Source organism: Propithecus coquereli, unplaced genomic scaffold (genome assembly GCF_000956105.1).
Source record: "Propithecus coquereli isolate 6110/MARCELLA unplaced genomic scaffold, Pcoq_1.0 Scaffold786, whole genome shotgun sequence".
Classification (NCBI taxonomy): Eukaryota; Metazoa; Chordata; class Mammalia; order Primates; family Indriidae; genus Propithecus; species Propithecus coquereli.
The window spans coordinates 319,331-337,251 of NW_012154018.1; the positions used below are offsets into that span (position 1 = coordinate 319,331).

At 40.7% G+C, this 17,921-nt stretch overlaps 1 protein-coding gene and 1 pseudogene across 5 annotated transcripts in view; one reads left to right on the top strand and one right to left on the bottom strand.

The window, feature by feature from the left end:
• The window catches only part of LAMP2 (lysosomal-associated membrane protein 2), a 39,609-nt gene extending 23,105 nt beyond the window's left edge, over positions 1-16,504 (bottom strand). For 3 of the 4 annotated variants that reach the window (XM_012662868.1, XM_012662869.1, XM_012662870.1), the window contains exons 1-3: positions 16,244-16,504; positions 5,024-5,142; positions 3,177-3,396 (exon numbers count right to left, since the gene is read on the bottom strand). In XM_012662868.1, the coding sequence (XP_012518322.1) occupies positions 3,177-3,396; positions 5,024-5,142; positions 16,244-16,463 (559 nt within the window). In that variant the 5' untranslated portion in view covers positions 16,464-16,504. The remainder of the gene's footprint in view (positions 1-3,176; positions 3,397-5,023; positions 5,143-16,243) is intronic. The other variant, XM_012662871.1, reaches the window with a different exon arrangement.
• On the top strand, positions 4,293-4,816 carry LOC105825170 (annotated as a pseudogene). Its single transcript, XR_001138250.1, has one exon. The product of XR_001138250.1 is annotated as a 60S acidic ribosomal protein P1 pseudogene (transcript).
• Positions 16,505-17,921: the final 1,417 nt, after the last annotated feature.

Sequence of the window (17,921 nt, forward strand, 5' to 3'; positions counted from 1 at the left end):
TCTGTACAGAGTTTTCATTAGCATGCCTATAGTGAAACTTCAAAAGACTATGATTAATCGTATCTACCAAAATGGTTTAGTTTCTTTTGGAGAAGCAGCAAGAAAGGAAAGTATTCAAGGTCCTTAATACAGGCCGCCTTCTGTATCTCTCCATCATGTAGCAAGCAGCCACTTAATGCTGCCTTGGCACCCCCTAATGGCCAAAAGAATTTTTTTAAACCAATGAACTAGAACATTTTCCCCAAACCACTCCTCACCATTAACAAAAACAAATAGATACGTAAACTGGCTGTATATAGACAGACCTTAAAAACAAATGAGTAAAAAAACAAGTTGCAGACATATTGGAGTTATGTTATGAAACTATATACGTTTTTAAACTATGTATGGTTTATGAACATGTACTTATGTAGCAAAAGATAAACACATGGACAGGAAGGCTACACCCAAAATTTATGAGAGTGGTTGCCTCTCAACCGGCAGGGAGGAAAACGGGTCTGGGGAGTGAGGCCAAAGGAAACCTCAAGTGTGTCTGCAAGATTTTGTTTCTTTAAACAAAGAAAGAGATGAAGCAAATATAAAAAAATGGCATTTGTTAATTCTGGGTAATGGATACATGTGGATCTGTTATATTATTCTCTATACTTTTCTGTATTTTAATCATAAAAATATTTTTAAAAAGAAAATAGCAGCTTCAAAGTTACTTCAATTAGCAGATGCCTAAAAATAAATTAGTATCTTGAAACACTGAATTATTTCAAAAACAATTATCCACGGTCCATTTAAGGAAGCCATTTTAAATTTCAAGTAGTTTCAAATATCTTATTACATAAAAACTAGTATTAAAAAAGTAATCCCCTCTTCTTTAAAATAAACTGGGGGTGAGAGAAGTATTAACATTTTAGAGTCCATAGTTTTTCTACCCAAAGATGTCAGATTAAACCCTTCCTCCTGTTACTGCTGTCCCGTTGGTCCAGGCATTTATTACATCAGCCCTTGATTACTATAACAGCCTCTTAAGCTGGCATCTCTGCCTGCAGTCTCCTCATTTCTAAATTAATCCTACAGAATATTCTTTATAAACTACTGTCTCTGCTTTTGTTATATCAGTCTCCTGCTTAAAAAACCTAAGATGGTTCCCCAGTGCCTGCCCCATCAAGCTAAATGCCTTTCCTTGGCTTCCAGGGCCCCCTATAATTCAGGCCCACTGCACTTAGCCAACTTTATTTTCCTTCTGCTACACACACAGCCTCTATTTTAATCAGACAGCTGTGTACACTATGCTTCCCCCTGCTGGAAACATCTTGCTCAAAATCCTCTGCTTACTCAAGTTCTACCATTAGCCAGAGTTTCAGCTCAGGTCCTACTTCTCTACCACGTTTTCTCACTCCTCCAACACACACTGACCTCTCCTTTCTGCTCCTAATCAGGATGACTTGTGGAAACATTTTTAAATCAGACACTCTTAACCACAGGGATCCACAGATGGGCTCAGGGACTATGTATCATATGCAAAGTTTACAGTTTGGTTTTTCTGAGAGAGAGGGTCTGGAACTTTCTTTACATTGTCAGAAAAGACTTATGAACCCTCTACTCCGTCAAACAAAAACACAGACAACAACAACAAAGTTGGACTGAGCTCAATGTTTTCCAATTTTTCCATATAACTTGGGAACACAATTTAGCTTTGTCTCTCCAACTAGTTTTTAAGCTCCTTGAAAGTGAGGGGCAAATCTTACATTAGTTCTGAAAGACAATGCGGGGCACAAGGATAAATACATAAAACAGCCAATAACCACTTGCTTTAGTTATCCTCTCAAACTAAGAGATTAGTAGAAAGAAAACTAGGATCTGATTTCCAAGTCTCAGTCTGCAATACTTCCCAAGTTTTACATGGACTCATTCACTTCTGGATCTTTAAAATATGATCCTGTCATATCCGTAAGCCCAAATGAGTTATTAATCCCCAGATCTAGGCAACTAAAGCCCATCTATCTGTGTTTCTGGGGTCAGAATGAAACGCTATCTGTGAGAAGAGCTAAGCTATTAATACTACAAACACCATGGTAACCCAATCTCAATGGAGGAGGAAGAAAGGAGAGAATTATAACCCTGACAAAATTAAAATCTCCACTATCTATGCCTTTAAAACATTTTAATACGCATTTCAGTTTTGGGGAATTACAAGAATGACCTAATTGCCAATGCTTTGCTAAGTTCATTTTGACCTAAAATTGTCTCAAAATAGCAGCAAATGTTGACTTTAGCCATTTTACATTAGCTCCCCCCTTATCTGTGGTTTCGCTTTCCCCAGTTTCAGCTACCCGTGGTCAACCAGGTCTGAAAATATTCAATGGAAAATTCCAGAAATAAACAATTCATAAGTTTTAAATTGCACGCCATTCTGAGTAGCGCGATGAAATCTCTCCCCATCTATTCCATCCCACCCAGGATGTGAATCATCCCTTTGTCCAGCATATCCATGCTGTCCATACTACCTGCCTGTTAGTCAGGTAGTTAGCAGCCGTCTCAGTTACGAGACTAAAAAAACACAGTATATACTGTATAGAGTTTGGTACTATCCAAGCTTGCAGGCATCTACTGGGGACCTTGAAATGATATACTCCCTATATAAGCAGGGACTACTGTACCTTTAATTAACCATCATTTACTTTTCAGTTAAAGTCCTATCTAAATGGTAAAAAGATTTGAATATGAGGCATGTCTCCTAATCTCAGGTTACTAAACTTGTACACATTTAAAATACCTATTAGCACAGTATTTTCTCATTTGCTCAATATGTTTAGTGCCCACTACTGAATAAAATAGTTGCTTATTTAATAAATAATTTATTATTTAATAAATAATATTTATTTAATAGTGTATGAATTCTATAGCTCAACAGACTTTGCTTCAAATATCAAGCTCACTCACTTACCAGATTAGGGTACTACCTGGTACAGAGGAAAGCACTCAAGCAGTGATGGCAGATATCATCACTGAATCAAACAGGGTCGAATGTGCTATGCATGGGGTTGGGTAAGGGGGGTATAAAGACATGAAGTTTCCATTCTAGTTAGGAAAACAGACATTCATAATGATTTCTTAAATTGTTTACATTTTTATTATTAATAAAAATCAAGAGAGCATAACACAAATGCAATTCTTAAGGTTACCTTTATCTTCGGCATCAGGAAACATTGTTCTATTACTAGTATTGTAGGAAAATGAGATGCTGTCAATTGAATAAGAAGATGATGATGACACCATGGTAAAATTCACCATCCAGGAAATACCAGATCCAAACTGCACTGCTATTTTGGGACCATTCTGATCATCCCCACACATGCTTCCATTATATGTCACGGTGTCAAGGTCTGAAATGGTTACAGTTTTCTAAAAGAAATAGAAGTTTGGGGGTAAGGAACAAGCAGGCAGTAAGGAGCCCCAAGCATTTATGTAGGGTGTGCCACTTCAGCCCAAATCACACATTCCCCAGGGCCAGGTTGCCCTTTGCCTGGTTTGCTGTGTAAACCAGTCTCAGATTTTTCAGCTACATACCAGTTCTCTGGACAAATTCATGTATGTCTAAAAAGAAAAGGAAAACTGACCTAAACTGCTGTTCTTAAACTTATTTTTTTAAAAAATTAGGTTGTAAGTAGGCAGGACCTTAATGAAAACACCAAAGAAGGGAGATTTTATTTATTTATTTATTTTAGAGACAGGGTCTCATTCTGTCGCCCAGGCTGGAGTGCAGTGGTTTGATCATAGCTCACTATAACCTCGAATTCCTGGGCTCAAGTGATCCTCCTGCCTTAGCCTCTCGAGTAGCTAGGCCTACAGGTATGCAACACCATGCTCTAGCTAATTTATTTTTATTTTTTGTAGAGACAGGGTCTTGCTACTTTGCCCAGGCTGGTCTCGAACTCCTGGCCTCAAGCAATCCTCCTGCCTTGGCCTCTCAAATAGCTAGGCCTACAGGTATGCGCCACCATGCCCTGGCTAATTTATTTTTATTTTTTGTAGAGACAGGGTCTTGCTACTTTGCCCAGGCTGGTCTTGAACTCCTGGCCTCAAGCAGTCCTCCTGCCTTGGCCTCCCAGAGTGCTGGGATTACAGGTGTGAGCCACCATGCCCAGCCAGATTTTATTAATAATAGCAAGCTATTTTAAAAAGGGCAAGCTTTGGTGTTAGTACATTTTAAACATATTACAGAAGTAGTTAGACCTGCACACCATATAGTCTTGAGTTCATTTGCCCTTAACCAACTTCAAGAAAAACTCCAAAGACCCTTTCCTCTGCTGCCGCCAAGGTGCTCGGTCCTTCCGAGGAAGCTAAGGCTGCGTTGGGGTGAGGCCCTCACTTCATCCGGCAACTAGCACCGCGCCTGGCAGCGCCAGCCCCGTACTCGCCCGCGCCATGGCCTCCGTCTCCGAGCTCGCCTGCATCTACTCGGCACTCATTCTGCACGATGATGAGGTGACCGTCACGGAGGATAAGATCAATGCCCTTATAAAAGCAGCTGGTGTAAATGTTGAACCTTTCTGGCCTGGCTTGTTTGCAGAGGCCCTGGCCAATGTCAACATCGGGAGCCTCATCTGCAATGTAGGGGCTGGTGGACCTGCTCCAGTAGCTGGTGCTGCACCAGCAGGAAGTCCTGCCCCCTCCACTGCTGCTGCCCCAGCTGAGGAGAAGGAAGTGGAAGCAAAGAAAGAAGAATCTGAGGAGTCTGATGATGACATGGGCTTTGGTCTTTTTGACTAAATCTCTTTTGTAACATGTTCAATAAAAAGTTTGAACTCTTAAAAAAAAAAAACTCCAAAGAATCAATGAATCAGAAGAAATATTCATTCCAACACTAAACAGAATACTTTCAAGTGTGTATGTTTAAAATAAAAAATCACATAGTTTAAGTGTTAAGTTAGTTAACATGAAATTTTATTTGTATACATGTACCTAAAAGATTAAAAGAGAATTAAATTCCTACTATTAAACTCAAAGAAAAATTTAAAAATTTACTTACATAAGTTTTGTTTGTAGTTTCATACTGTATTGTAAAATTCATATGCCATTTTGCATAAAGGCAAGTGGCTTTTCCTGAATCTGTCAAATTAAGTTCCAATGCATAAGACCGGACAACTCCTGGATTTAGTTAAAAAAAAAAAAAAAAGATAAGATTTTAAAATTATACTACAAAAGTATATATAAAAAATAAAAACAAGCTCTATCCAACACTGAAGTTCAACCGGCTCTAAAATGAAACAAAGTATTTTTAATATATATGGGGTATCCTGGTGATTGTTTTTCTTTGTATTTTTAATGGAATCCTATTAATAAAGTTAGCACTATCTCTTCCCAAAAGAATGGTTACCAGACCTAGGATGCTTAGGTAATGGTACGGACTGGTGACATCTGCCTTCTGCCTCCTAATAATCCCTTTCCACATTTATCTGTCCCTTGCAAGTTTTGTTTTAGGCAATTATAGTTTGCCTGTTAGGACTTTTTTTTTTTTTTAAGAGACAGGGTCTTGCTCTGTCACCCTGGCTGGAGTGCAGTGGTACAATCATAGATCACTGCAGCCTCTAACTCCTGGGCTCAGGTGATCCTCCCGCCTCAGCCTCCCGAGCAGCTGGGACTACAAGTGTGAGCCACCGCACCCAGCCAGGACTTTTGTTTTTTCGAGGTAAGTAAGGTAAAGGGAAGCCTGGTAGGGGCATTAAATTTCTGCCTCTCTCAAACCAGCTGGGGAAACATTCTCTGCAAAAATAATGATAGATCTAGTGTTCTATGGTCTTGTTTAAAATCCTGTTGCAGGCTACGTGACCTATGACACACAGATGTCTTTCCAACTATTTTATTCTGATGTGATAAGATGTAGGATAGCTCTTTTGACGCATGCATATCACATGATCAAAGAAGCAGAGTTGCAAAAGACTGTTAGAGCCAGGAGAAAAAGGTTAATTTTTATACATGCAAAGTTTATCACTTTGTTCTACTTTAAAATTAAATTGATTAGAAAGGCTGATGAATCTTTTGACATAGACTCAAAGTTACTTCCTAAATTCTCAACCTGCTACCTCTTGAGGCAGAGAGAACTTACAGAGAAAGAAAAGCCTTGGGACTTTTCAGCTAACTCTTGGGACTTTTCAGCTAACTCAAGTCTAATCTTCTATACTTAAACATAGTAACATTACCTATTAAACTGAAGAGCCCAAGGACTCAAAATACTAATTCAAAGGGGGAAAAATATGCCAGCAAATGCAACAGCAGCATAAATATTGGGCAATCATTTAAGGGTTTTCTTCACTGTCTCACACATTACCCAAAGGGTAAGCTGTTTCCTGCTAAGATAGCTCCATACCCTTTAATGATATCTGAGCAATCCAGTGTCATCTACAGGCAGGGACATGCTATAAACTGTACAGAAAAATGTCCTAAGAGGAATACCAAGAAGGCGTGCCTCAGCAACAGCTTTCAAGTCGTACACAAGAGCCTACTGTCATGCTCTGGAGACCTGGCTGCCTTAGCATGCCCGAACATTATGCTGAAGCTTGTGGTTACTGACAGTGACTAAATGCATTGGCTACGGCTCAAAAAGACCTTTGAGGCCTAAGTAGGTTTTATGACCATTCTTTTATAAGTACAATATGGAAGAGAGCTGTCATACTGATCCAAGGCTACCCTGCAGTGGTGCCGAGAATACCAACTTATAATTTTTCTAATCAACTGGAGGTTTACTTTTTATATGCAGTCTCTCTCAGTCTTGTTTAAAGTCCCTAGCTTTAGCATATTATTCTCCTTGTATTCAAGGCATTCAAAACTATTAAAAACAACCAGGAAAAGCCTCATATGTATTAATCATTTTCTTTCCAGAGATATTAGAGCAGTAGGAAGAAAATCATGTAAAAGAGCAATAGGATCAATGTGTTCTGAGGTATGAGAATTGAAATTTTATGAAAGAGAAGGCACAGGTCGCCCTTCAAATTTATCACTTGAAATAAAATTCAAGATAGTCTACCCAGCAGCCCACAAATGAGAACTGGGAAATGCCCTGAGGGCTCCCGCACACTGGTTCTGCCCGGGAGGAGGGATTCTTTCTACTTCCCTGTCATTATCTCCAACTGCACAGGGATCACTTTTACTCAGATACCTCTCACCTCAAACTCAACAATTCCCAAACTAAAATTCATTTTTCTCCTTCCTCCAAACGAGTTCACTCCTCAGCCTCTCTAGCTCTAAATGAAAGGCAGGATCAATTGCTCAGGCTTGGAAGTTTTGGAAATAGTTTCTACTTCATTCTCTTCAGAAAGTCCTCCTTTTTCCTGAAAATTCTCTCTTAAATCCAACTTTTGCCTTTTATTTCTACTCCCAATTTACCACCCCACCCCTAAATTAGGACAGACAGCTCCTAGCTGCCCCCAGAAGTGCTGCCAGCTTAATAGTCTTAAATATCATTTCCTTTTAGGATACTTTCTTATTCAAAAACTTTTACTGCCTCCAAAATTCCCATATTTAATTTAAATTGCTCTGCCTCTGCCTGACTTTCAAAGTAATCCTTAATCTTGTCCCACCCTATTCCTTCAACTTTTCTCAAACCATTTTCCCAGAACACACCCTTTAATCCGGTTAAACTTGTTTCTACTGGACCCAAATGCTATACTCTATTCAGCCTCTACCCCGGGCTTCTGCTATTCCTAACACTTGAAACCCACTGTCTTCTACTGACCTAAATGTTCGCCTCAAGATGGATTTGCCTCTCTTTTTGGTGGTCCAAAATCTGAAACCTTCCCTCTTTGTTACATTTTCTAGCAGATGTCACCATCTACTATAAAAACTGAAAATGTTGGATACTTGCTTTCCCAGCCTCCCTTGCAGCAAGGAGGAGCACCTGTGCTAGGCTCTGCCTAACAAAGGTATCCACCCAGAGACTCTAAATAGGAGAACTTCAAATGGAAGGGGGCTGTTGGGAGGGTGGGGTGGAATAGCTGCAGCAGGATAAAGCTCCCAGGCAACAAGGCCGTCAGAGTGAGCTGCAGTTTCAGGCTTGGCGGTGGTAGTGCAGTTTAGTGGCAGGACTTGGGGTACTGAATCATGCTTTGGGCTATACAGCCAAGAGTGGCAGTAATTCCCACCTACCCAATATACATTTTTAATAATGCAAACATTTTATTGATATGTAATATACATATAGGAAAGTACGTAGCATAACAAATTAAGTGAAAAGTGCGCGTAACATTGAGTCTACAACTCAAAGCATTTTCACAAACTGAACCCACTTGTATCAAGAAACAGAATGTTACAAGTACAGCTGACCTTTGAACACAGGTTTGTGTGAGTCCATTTATACACAGATCTTCTTCCACCTGTGAGAAAGCAAGACCAATCCGTCCTCTTCCTCCTCCTCCTTACGATTTTCTTAACATTTTTTCTCTAGCTTACTTTATTGTAAGAATACAGTATATAATACATATAACATACAAAATATGTGTTCACCAACTGTTTATGTTGTTGGTAAGGCTTCCAGTCACAGTAGGTTATTAGTAGTTAAGTTTTGGGGGAATCAAAAGTTACATGTGGATTTTCAACTGCGCAGGTGGTTGATGTCCCTAACCACCCGTGTTGTTTAAGGGTCAACTATACTCCCAAAGCCCCCTTGTTTCCCCTTCCACTTTCTATTCCCCTCCCAAGGCTAGCCACTATCCTGACTTCTAACAGTATGGATAAGTTTTACCTGTTTTTCAAGTTGATATCACTGGAATCATTCACAATGCTCTCTTTTTTGTCTGGCTTCTTTCATTCAATATTATGTTTTGTGAGATTCACCCATGTTATGTGTAATTACAATTTATTCATTCTCGATGCTGTATAGCTTTGTATTATCAGGTGAATACTACACTACTTATCTACGCTACCGCTGATGGGCTTTTGGATAGTTTCCAGTTTGGTTCTATTACAAATGCTGTTGTACACATTCTTGCCCACATTGGTAAACGAATGTATGTGTGTCTGTTGGGTATATATCTAGGAATGAAATTGTAGGGTCAAAGGGTATGTATGCCATATGTCCTGATATCTTTTTAATAAATTCCTTTTCTGCTTCAAATTGATCAGATTGTGTCCTGCTTGCAATTAGAACTTGAACTGACATGCTATCCATTTTTTAGCAGCCATTTTCTCCACCAGGCTTTCCTTGACTATAAAAGCCCTTAAGGAGCAGTCATAATACATATCCCCACATTTCAGTATATCTTATAAGATCCTGAATTATTCAGTTATTTTATACGAGTAAACCCTGTCCCCCCCCAGTGTCATAAGTGCCAAAACAGCAGTTTTCAACTTTCACTTCACAACAAACTGGTGTGCCATGGTAAATTATAGTATACAGCATGTAATCTGTTACTAATAAAAAAAGTACCAAAGTCTGTGAGTGAATGATATATATGGATAGATTCAAGATATTATCTTTTGATAATATTTCTGTCACTCATTTGAATTCCAATATGCTCCCTTGATCAGATGATCTTATCTATGCCACAGCCCCTAGCAGTGTGCCTTTTATATGAATGTCATCTATCATGGGTGTCATGGTGGGGGAGACCATGTCTATTACTTTTCCTCTATCTCCTATCATTCCTAGGAGTGCTGAATGCATATTAGATTTTCAATAAATACTGATTGATTATATCAAGATGAAAACACCCTGTAATAAGGACCTGAAATTTTGCTTAATCTAATTACAGGAAGGCCAGACCTTTAGTTCTTCCAAATCTTGAACCTATGAGTCTTCTGGATACTCCCTCGAACCCCATGTCAGGTTTTTCCTCAATAAATTTTGATGTGAATTTCAAGTTAGGAATAATGCTTTTCCCATAAGGTAAGTTTGCAGTTGAAATACTTACACTTTGGTAAAAAGTCTCTAGCAAGCAATTTCCACCCCTGTTGCTGTGTTTCATTTTAGAACAACCAAACCATTTTTGTTTAAAAGGCTTTATAGGCTGGGCGCGGTGGCTCACGCCTGTAATCCTAGCTCTCTGGGAGGCCGAGGCGGGTGGATTGTTTGAGCTCAGGAGTTCGAAACCAGCCTGAGCAAGAGCGAGACCCCGTCTCTACTAAAAATAGAAAGAAATTAATTGGACAACTAAAAATATATAGAAAAAATTAGCCGGGCATGGTGGCGCATGCCTGTAGTCCCAGCTACTCGGGAGGCTGAGGCAGGAGGATCGCTTGAGCCCAGGCGTGTGAGGTTGCTGTGAACTAAGATGATGCCACGGCACTCTAGCCGGGGCAACACAGTGAGACTCTGTCTCAAAAAAAGGCTTTATGGCATTAAAAACCCATAGATGACTATATTCTAGAGTGTATAATTACAGAACTGAGAGTTTATTCTCCAAAAAAAAGGTATGCTTCAAAATCAACTTTCTCAAAGTCAAATATCCGCTCAATCCTGTTCATAAAAAGGTCATTTATAGGTTGTTTTAGAACTCGGACCTTATTTTCCAAGCATAAGACACTGCAAAAAGTGGCTAGGTTTTTATATTTAATAAGTCTATTTGACCCAAAGTGTAGCTGAAAAAAAAGACACATCCACAAACAAAATTGAGGGTGGGGGAAGAATGTAGTACTAGTAATAAAGTAAAACTAATAAAAAAACAAACAAACATGATCTAAGAGGCAATATAATGAGGTGATTAGGAGCCCCCATTCCTGGAGTTGAAGAGCTAGAATTTAAATCAGGCAATTCAACTTACTAGCTGTAAGACTTTGGCCAAGCTACCCTTGCTCAACACTGTAGCGTGTAAGTTCTTTGAAAGAATATAAATGAAAAAAAAAAAACATATAAACGCTTCAGACCTAAGAGAACTTTGCCAAGAAAGTTAGATTCCAAGGGATCTTTCCCAACTTTTGGGTTTATGTTTACTTTCATCATATTAAGTTCTGGACTCTTATCCTCAAACTCATCAATACAGAATGATGTTGAACAAAAGGTCCTTTTAAAAATCAGGACATAGATACATACAGTACCTATTTACTCTTTCTTTTCCACTCAGAGTGAGGGTTTTCCTATAGGTTTAAGTCAGACTAACTGATCCGCATTTACAATTCCTAATAATAGGTACAACTCACTGCATTCAGTTACTTATACTCTTGCTTTTTGGTAAGTCTCCTAAACAGAAAAATAATAATATGATTTTAAGCTAAGAACGTTGAACACATGAAAAGGAGCAGTAAAAGTTAATAAAAAATATGATTTTTAGGCTACAAAATGACTTAATTTTTTTAAGGTGAGAGAGCGGATAAGGAAACAAGATTGAACGCTCCTCAACTAATGGAAAGTGCTTATTGCTGAGCGCTGTTTGGCAGACCTCCACAATTCTTTCGCAATGCACAGCAGGATACCAACAAGTACTTATAAAGTACACTTTTGGATCTAAGGGGATCTCTGATCACTTTAATATGAAATTATGATCGGAATGTTTTTGTAACTACAGGAAGAAGAGCAGCCTTCCTGCACCAGGGGTCACCTAAGTCAGCTCCAGTGCTGCGAAATAATCCTTGGTTACAGGCAAAATCCACCCAAGGGTATAGGGGAAGAAAGCTGTTCCCAGGGGAAATATTTGAATATCTATAATCCTATCACATATGATAACCAATGACTAACAGACTAATGACAAACCTGTCCTTTCAAGTGTCTCTATTATAGTTAGCACAATTTTGACAGAACCTTGAAATCAAAGTTATCAGTTAAATTAAATGTGGTAAGGCTACAGAAAAATCTCAGTGCTTACTTTCTCTCTTTCAGACTGCCTCTAAAAGGAGAGATACTGGTTCTTTGTGAAAACTGAACTGTCCTCACTAAGGACCTCCTATTTTTCCATATTACCCTCCATGACTAGGGAGGTATATCTGAAGGGTACAGCTAAGAGACTAGTGTTACTATATGGGATTATACTTTAGTAAAGTGGTTTATATAATAATTATCTGCACTGCTTAGGACTGATCTTAAAGTTCTCAATCCAAAGACACAAAAGAACATCTTGCAAAACGTCATTTTAGGTTCAAAGAAGAAAAAGGAAAGCAAGTTAGTCTAGTTCACCATCATATCCCCAATGCCCACCAATATCCTCGACAAAAATTTACCAAGGCCCTATGCTAGGTAAGCAGTGGGAAATAACAGTACGTAAGATAGTCTCTGTTCTCAGAGACTAATAATGTATGGCAGACTTGACTGGAACTGGGAGAAAAAAGAGTGGAAAATAGGCTAGTGTACTAACCTAAGAGTTTGGGAATGACAAGATTTATTCCTATTCCCCCAATGGTCACATGGCTGGCCCCCTTCCAATACTCGGGTCTCTGCCCAAATGTCACCCAATAATGGAAGACCCTTTGACCACAAAATGTATAAAAAAGGTCATCTCCCGTCACTCATCCCCATAATCTGTTCATTCCACTTCCTCATTACCTGCTTAATTTTCTTAGCAGTGTTTATCACTATCTGACATCATATTATTTATCTGTGGGGCTATTGTTTTCCCCCACTAAAATGTAAGCTCCATGAAAGCAGGGACTTCATCTGTCTTATCCATTGCTCTGTCCCTTTCACCTAGTATAGTGGTTGGGACACAATTGGCATTCAATAAATACTTGTGGGAGGGAGGGGCTCCTACCAGTGAGGTACACACTAAGAATATTTCTATGAGGTCTTTCCCACCCAGAAAAGCCTCAAACCAAAACAAAACAAAACAAAAAAACCCACACAAAACAGAAGTCAAGCATCAAGCTACTTATAAGAATCAACATTTGGGGGATGGACATGCTTGTAGGTCCGACACCGGCAGGGCAAAGGCAATATATTGTAACCTAAACATTTATACCCCTGTAATATTCTGAAAAAAAAAAAGAGTCAATAACCACAGAAGAAGCCTGAAATGTATGATGTCACAAAGGGAATATAATTAAGCAATGATGTTATGAAAGGATTTTCATCCACTACCTTCTTTATGATGCCTCTGAAATCATACAGTTTTTCTTCAGAAAGTTCTCTGGTCAGTTATAATTCATTCAAATAAATATCAGCATAATTTAATCTCTATGACAAAGACAAATACGTAGCCTCTAAGAATCCTTTTCTATGCTTACTCTAAAGCAGCTATTTTTAAAAAGCTATGGGTGGAGCTGGGATAGAGATAAAGTTACAAAGTGAAACTGGCACAACTAGAGCACCAATGCTAATGAGACTATAAATTCAGGACAGATCCTCCTTCACTGGCACCCTCTACAGCTGCGGTCCCCAACCCTCCCCCCACCCCGGGCTGCGGACTGGGCCGCACAGCAGGAGGCAAGCGGCAGGCAGGCGAGGGAGGAGCAAAGCCCCACCTGCACCCACACAGCCGCTCCCTAGTCAGATCAGCAGCAGTGCGTCAGACCCTCATAGGAGTGCAAACCCGAATGCAAACTGCACATGCGAAGGATCCAGGTTGCATGCTCCCCATGAGAATCCAACGCCTGATGATCTGAGGTGGAGCCAGATCCACCACCCCCACCAACGCTCCCCCTCTCCCATCCCCTTCCATGGAAAAACTTCCTTCCATGAAACTGGTCCCTGCTGTCAAAAAGGTTGGGGACAGCTGCTCTACAGTACTCAGGCACGGTTCTAAGTACATAGTAGGTACTTTACCAATATTTATGGAGTTTTCAAAAACCTATTCTTGGTATCCATTTTGATACAGAAAAGTAACGTGCAAAACCTACCAAGCAACTGCTAGATTCTTAGGATAAAAAGCCATATGGGAGGACTTCGAGCTCCACACTGAACCAAGAGCTGTCAGAAAAAGCAGCTGTATAGAAAGATGGTTTTTCTATTTCATCCTGGAACCTTTTAAAAATCGAATCTAGGTACATTTCTAACTTTTACTCCTCCAAATCCTGCTCTGAACTTCGAGGTGGAGGGACTCAATCTTGGAAATCTTCCAAGAGGATGAATGTAGTTAGTCCCGATCAATAAATGGCAAACTAGCAGATGAGCTGATGGGTTCTTTTATGTGCTTCTTTTTGCCTGTTTATTTTCTGCAATGAGCAAGCATTGCTTTTGTAAAAACAAAACAAAAAAGCTTTCATTAAAAAACAAAAAAAATGTAACGACATGAAAGCCAACAAGTAGGACAACTATTATTTTTCTTCACTTTCTCTAAACAATAACTGTGTTGTATTTGTGCACAGATTCAACTGGCAGGGAAGTACTGTTTAACAGATGCCTTGGTCAGATGTGTTCTAGTCACTGATAAGGTACTTTCCATTGTAAACAACCCTCTCTTAGGGTCAGCTGGCCCTCAGTAAGTGCTTCGCAGTACAGTTAAGGCTTCAAATTAAGTGTTCAAGCAAAGCCTCATGGCCCCCTTTCAGAAGTGCTACAGAAGAGTTTCTTGCACCCTGTGAACAGCTGGACTAGATGAGGAATTTGCAAACCTTTTGGTGTCAGGACCCCTTTACTCTTTTATCCACTAACGATCTCACAGAACTTCGGTTTATGTGAGTCTCATCTATCAGTAGTTACTGTATTAGAAATTAAAACTGAGAAATGAATAAAACAGAAGAACATCAGGAGCCTTCAGAGTAGTGATGTCATCACACATTATGTAGCCTCTGGAAAACTCCACTGTTCACTGGGTGGAAGGATGAAAGTAAAAAGGACAAATACCTTCTTAGTATTATTCTGAAGAGTTTTGATCTCACAGACCCCTGGAAAAGGTCCTTGAGAATCACTGGATTAGATAATCAAGAACCCTTCCAATGCTATGGTTCTGGGGCAGGGTTTCTCAACCTTGGCACTACTGACATTTTTGAGGCAGATAATTCTTTGTTGTGAGGGGCTGTCCTGTGGTTAGTAGGATGTTTAGCAGCATCCTTGACCTCTACCCATGAGATCCCAAAAGCAATCCCCCAGTTGTGACAGCCAAAAATGTCTCCAGATATGGCCAAATGTCCTCTGGTTGAGAACCCACTACTCTAGGGTGTTGATTTTATTCTACTGAAATGTGAATTGCAAAACGTATACCTCTCACTGTCTTCTCAGATCCTTAATATGTCTATTTCCTTCCCACTCCCATCTGGGTCCATTCCCTCTGTTCTTTTATTAGGTCACAAACAGCAACAGCCACTGGGTACCAACAAGCACAGGATGAATAGGGTCAGGAAGAGAGACACTCTGGCCAAAGTTTGCCTTTAGGCTTTAAAGTTCTTAGGAACCCCCTGCCTACTGGGGCAGAGCACAACCGGTCAACATTCATCCAGGCATTTTAGGACTGGGTCACAAATCCAGTCCTTAGCAAGTTACCTACCCCGACCCCTCCAAAAAACTGAGGTAATGGGCCAGTTGTGTGACGGGGAAGAAGAAAACAAGAGACTCTGAAGGCAAGGAGGTAGTACACAAAACTCAGATACATATACCACCCCAAAACCTCACTTCTGGGAAGCCCTCCCAACTGAAGCGTCTGGGGATTTTTTTGTCAGGTCTGGCTGGGAGGAAGTAGCAAAACTGGTAGAAAACTGACATCCTCAACACCTCGAAAGTCAGATATTCACTCCCTTATTTTCCAGAGGTTGGGCCCAAGTTTTCTCTCCTGGAAATAGTCCCAGTCTCCTTAGGTTCCTTCACCCTGAAAACTCTGACTACCAAACTCAAATCCAGCATTATTTCTCATGTCTTGAATCACCCTTTCTCCACAGCCTCGAATTCCCACCTACAAAATCCCCAATCCCGTCCCTGCCCCTCAGGCTCTACTGTCCAATCTGTCCCCCACCCACACACTTTCCCAAAGCTACTCCACACAGGCAGTCTCTTCCCTCCCAATTTTCTTTCTCGCCTCATAGTTTTTCCACCATCTTCAAAACTCTTCCCTGATCCCAGGAAACCAGGACTCTCCTAATTGTCTTTGGCTCCTTAGTGTCTTCCCCAAGTTACTCCTTCCACCCCGACCTCCTCCACTCTTCACTCTTCCCTGCCCACGTCCACCCCCCTTTTATCCGACCCTTCTTACTCTAATGGGCCCTTCTTCCCCACCATCCCTCGGTCAGGCCTTCTCTAGGTCACTGCTCGCCTCACTGGGCCAACAGCCACCGCCCAGTGTCAGCTGCTGAGCCTTTCAACCCCCTCCCCCCACCCGCGACCAGTCTTGCCGGTTGTAGCCTTTGAACCGGCGCCCCGGGCCCAAGCGGAGAGATTAATCAGGAGGGCCTGACAACTCACCCAGGACAAGGCAAAACAGAACGAGCCCCAAGCCTGGAACGGAGGAGAGGCGGAAGCACACCATGATCCCGCAAAACAGGGGGCGGCGGCGGCGGCGGCAGCGGTGGCAACAAGAGCAGCACCAGCAGAGAAAACGATTGCTGGACCTGGGGCGGGAGCACCAGTGACCACCGACCACAACGCTGCAAAAGCCAGGACTCGCCGCTTTAGCGCGAGTCATAAGACTAGGGGCGGGGCTCTTGCTTGCTTACAGCCAATGTCCGCGCTGGAAAGCGGCGAGAGGGGTGGTGATGTAGAGGCTGGTGGGCGGGGCGACCACGCCCTGGCTTTTTGGTTCACAACCATTCTTACGCTCCTAAGAGATACGCGCGGACGGCATTTTCTAAGGCTGAAGAGAAAGAAGGAACTTTCGAGGGCTGTAGTTAGTAGATTATTTTCGTTTTGGCTCCTTGAGGAAGAACAGAATAATTTTGCTGGAGCAAAAACGGTTGCTAGGCATCTCAACGTAATACATACAAAAATAACACATGATTATTCTCCAAACACTGTTATTGCCTATGCAGTTCATGCCATCAGATGGACGAGGGAGCTAGAGGGTAGTATGAAGACACTGACCACCGGAGCAGGACGTGGTCTTGAAGTTCACATAGTTACAACACCCTGTTTCTCCGAAGGGGAAAATGAGCTCAGCAACAAGAAGTGTCCTTTTTAAATATAGAAAGAAAAAAATGAGCAAGAAATAAAAGAGAATGACAAAGAGGAAAAAGTAAAGACCATCCATATTCCTACTGCCCAGAGAGAGACACTGTTAACATCATTTTATATACATATTACACACAATACATATATACACATATATATTCTTCCAGATGTTTTTCCTATGTATATACACACAAATATTCTGTAATGACTTCATACTAAACATACTGTTTGGTATACTTGACAGGTGAACAGACAAAACCTAAAATATTCAAAAGATGAAAGCATTCAAAACACGTAAAAATCTCAGGTTGGAACAAAGCATTTAGTCTCAAATGTTAGTTTCCAAAAGAATCATCTGGGGATTTTTAAAAACATACAGATTCCTCTACCTCATTCCCCCAGAGATTTTGAAATAGTAGGGCTGTGGCAGTCCTATGAATCTTGTTTTCTGTAAGAAATACCCCAAAAGGTTCTGATTCTGTGGGCCATGGATCACATTTTGAGAAACGCTAAAAGAGAGCTTCAAAATCATCTAGTCCAGGAGATCTTAATCTGAGGTCGATGAATGAGTTTAAGCAGGGGGTGCGGGCAGTGTCAGTGAATCCTCAGAAATTACATGCAACATTTATGTATGTGTATTTTTATGGGGAAGTTCATAGTTTTCACTAGTTCTCCACCCTAATCCCCACCCCCAACTCAAATATTAAGAACCACTGATCTGCCCCTACTATCATTTGCTTTAATGTGATAAATTCCTGAAAGTGAGAACATTCGTCAATGAATGTCTTCCATCGTGGGTGAAATGAAGTCATGAACAAGTAACTTGGCCAGCACACAAGACTAATATACACTACATTATTAGTCACTGCCCTTAGCAAAACGTCATTTGACTGCCCCATCATCAATAAGACTTGGCAGCAGCTATGTCCTGGGTATAGTAGTCTTCAGAGAACTCATGATTGAGAAGAATCCTCCA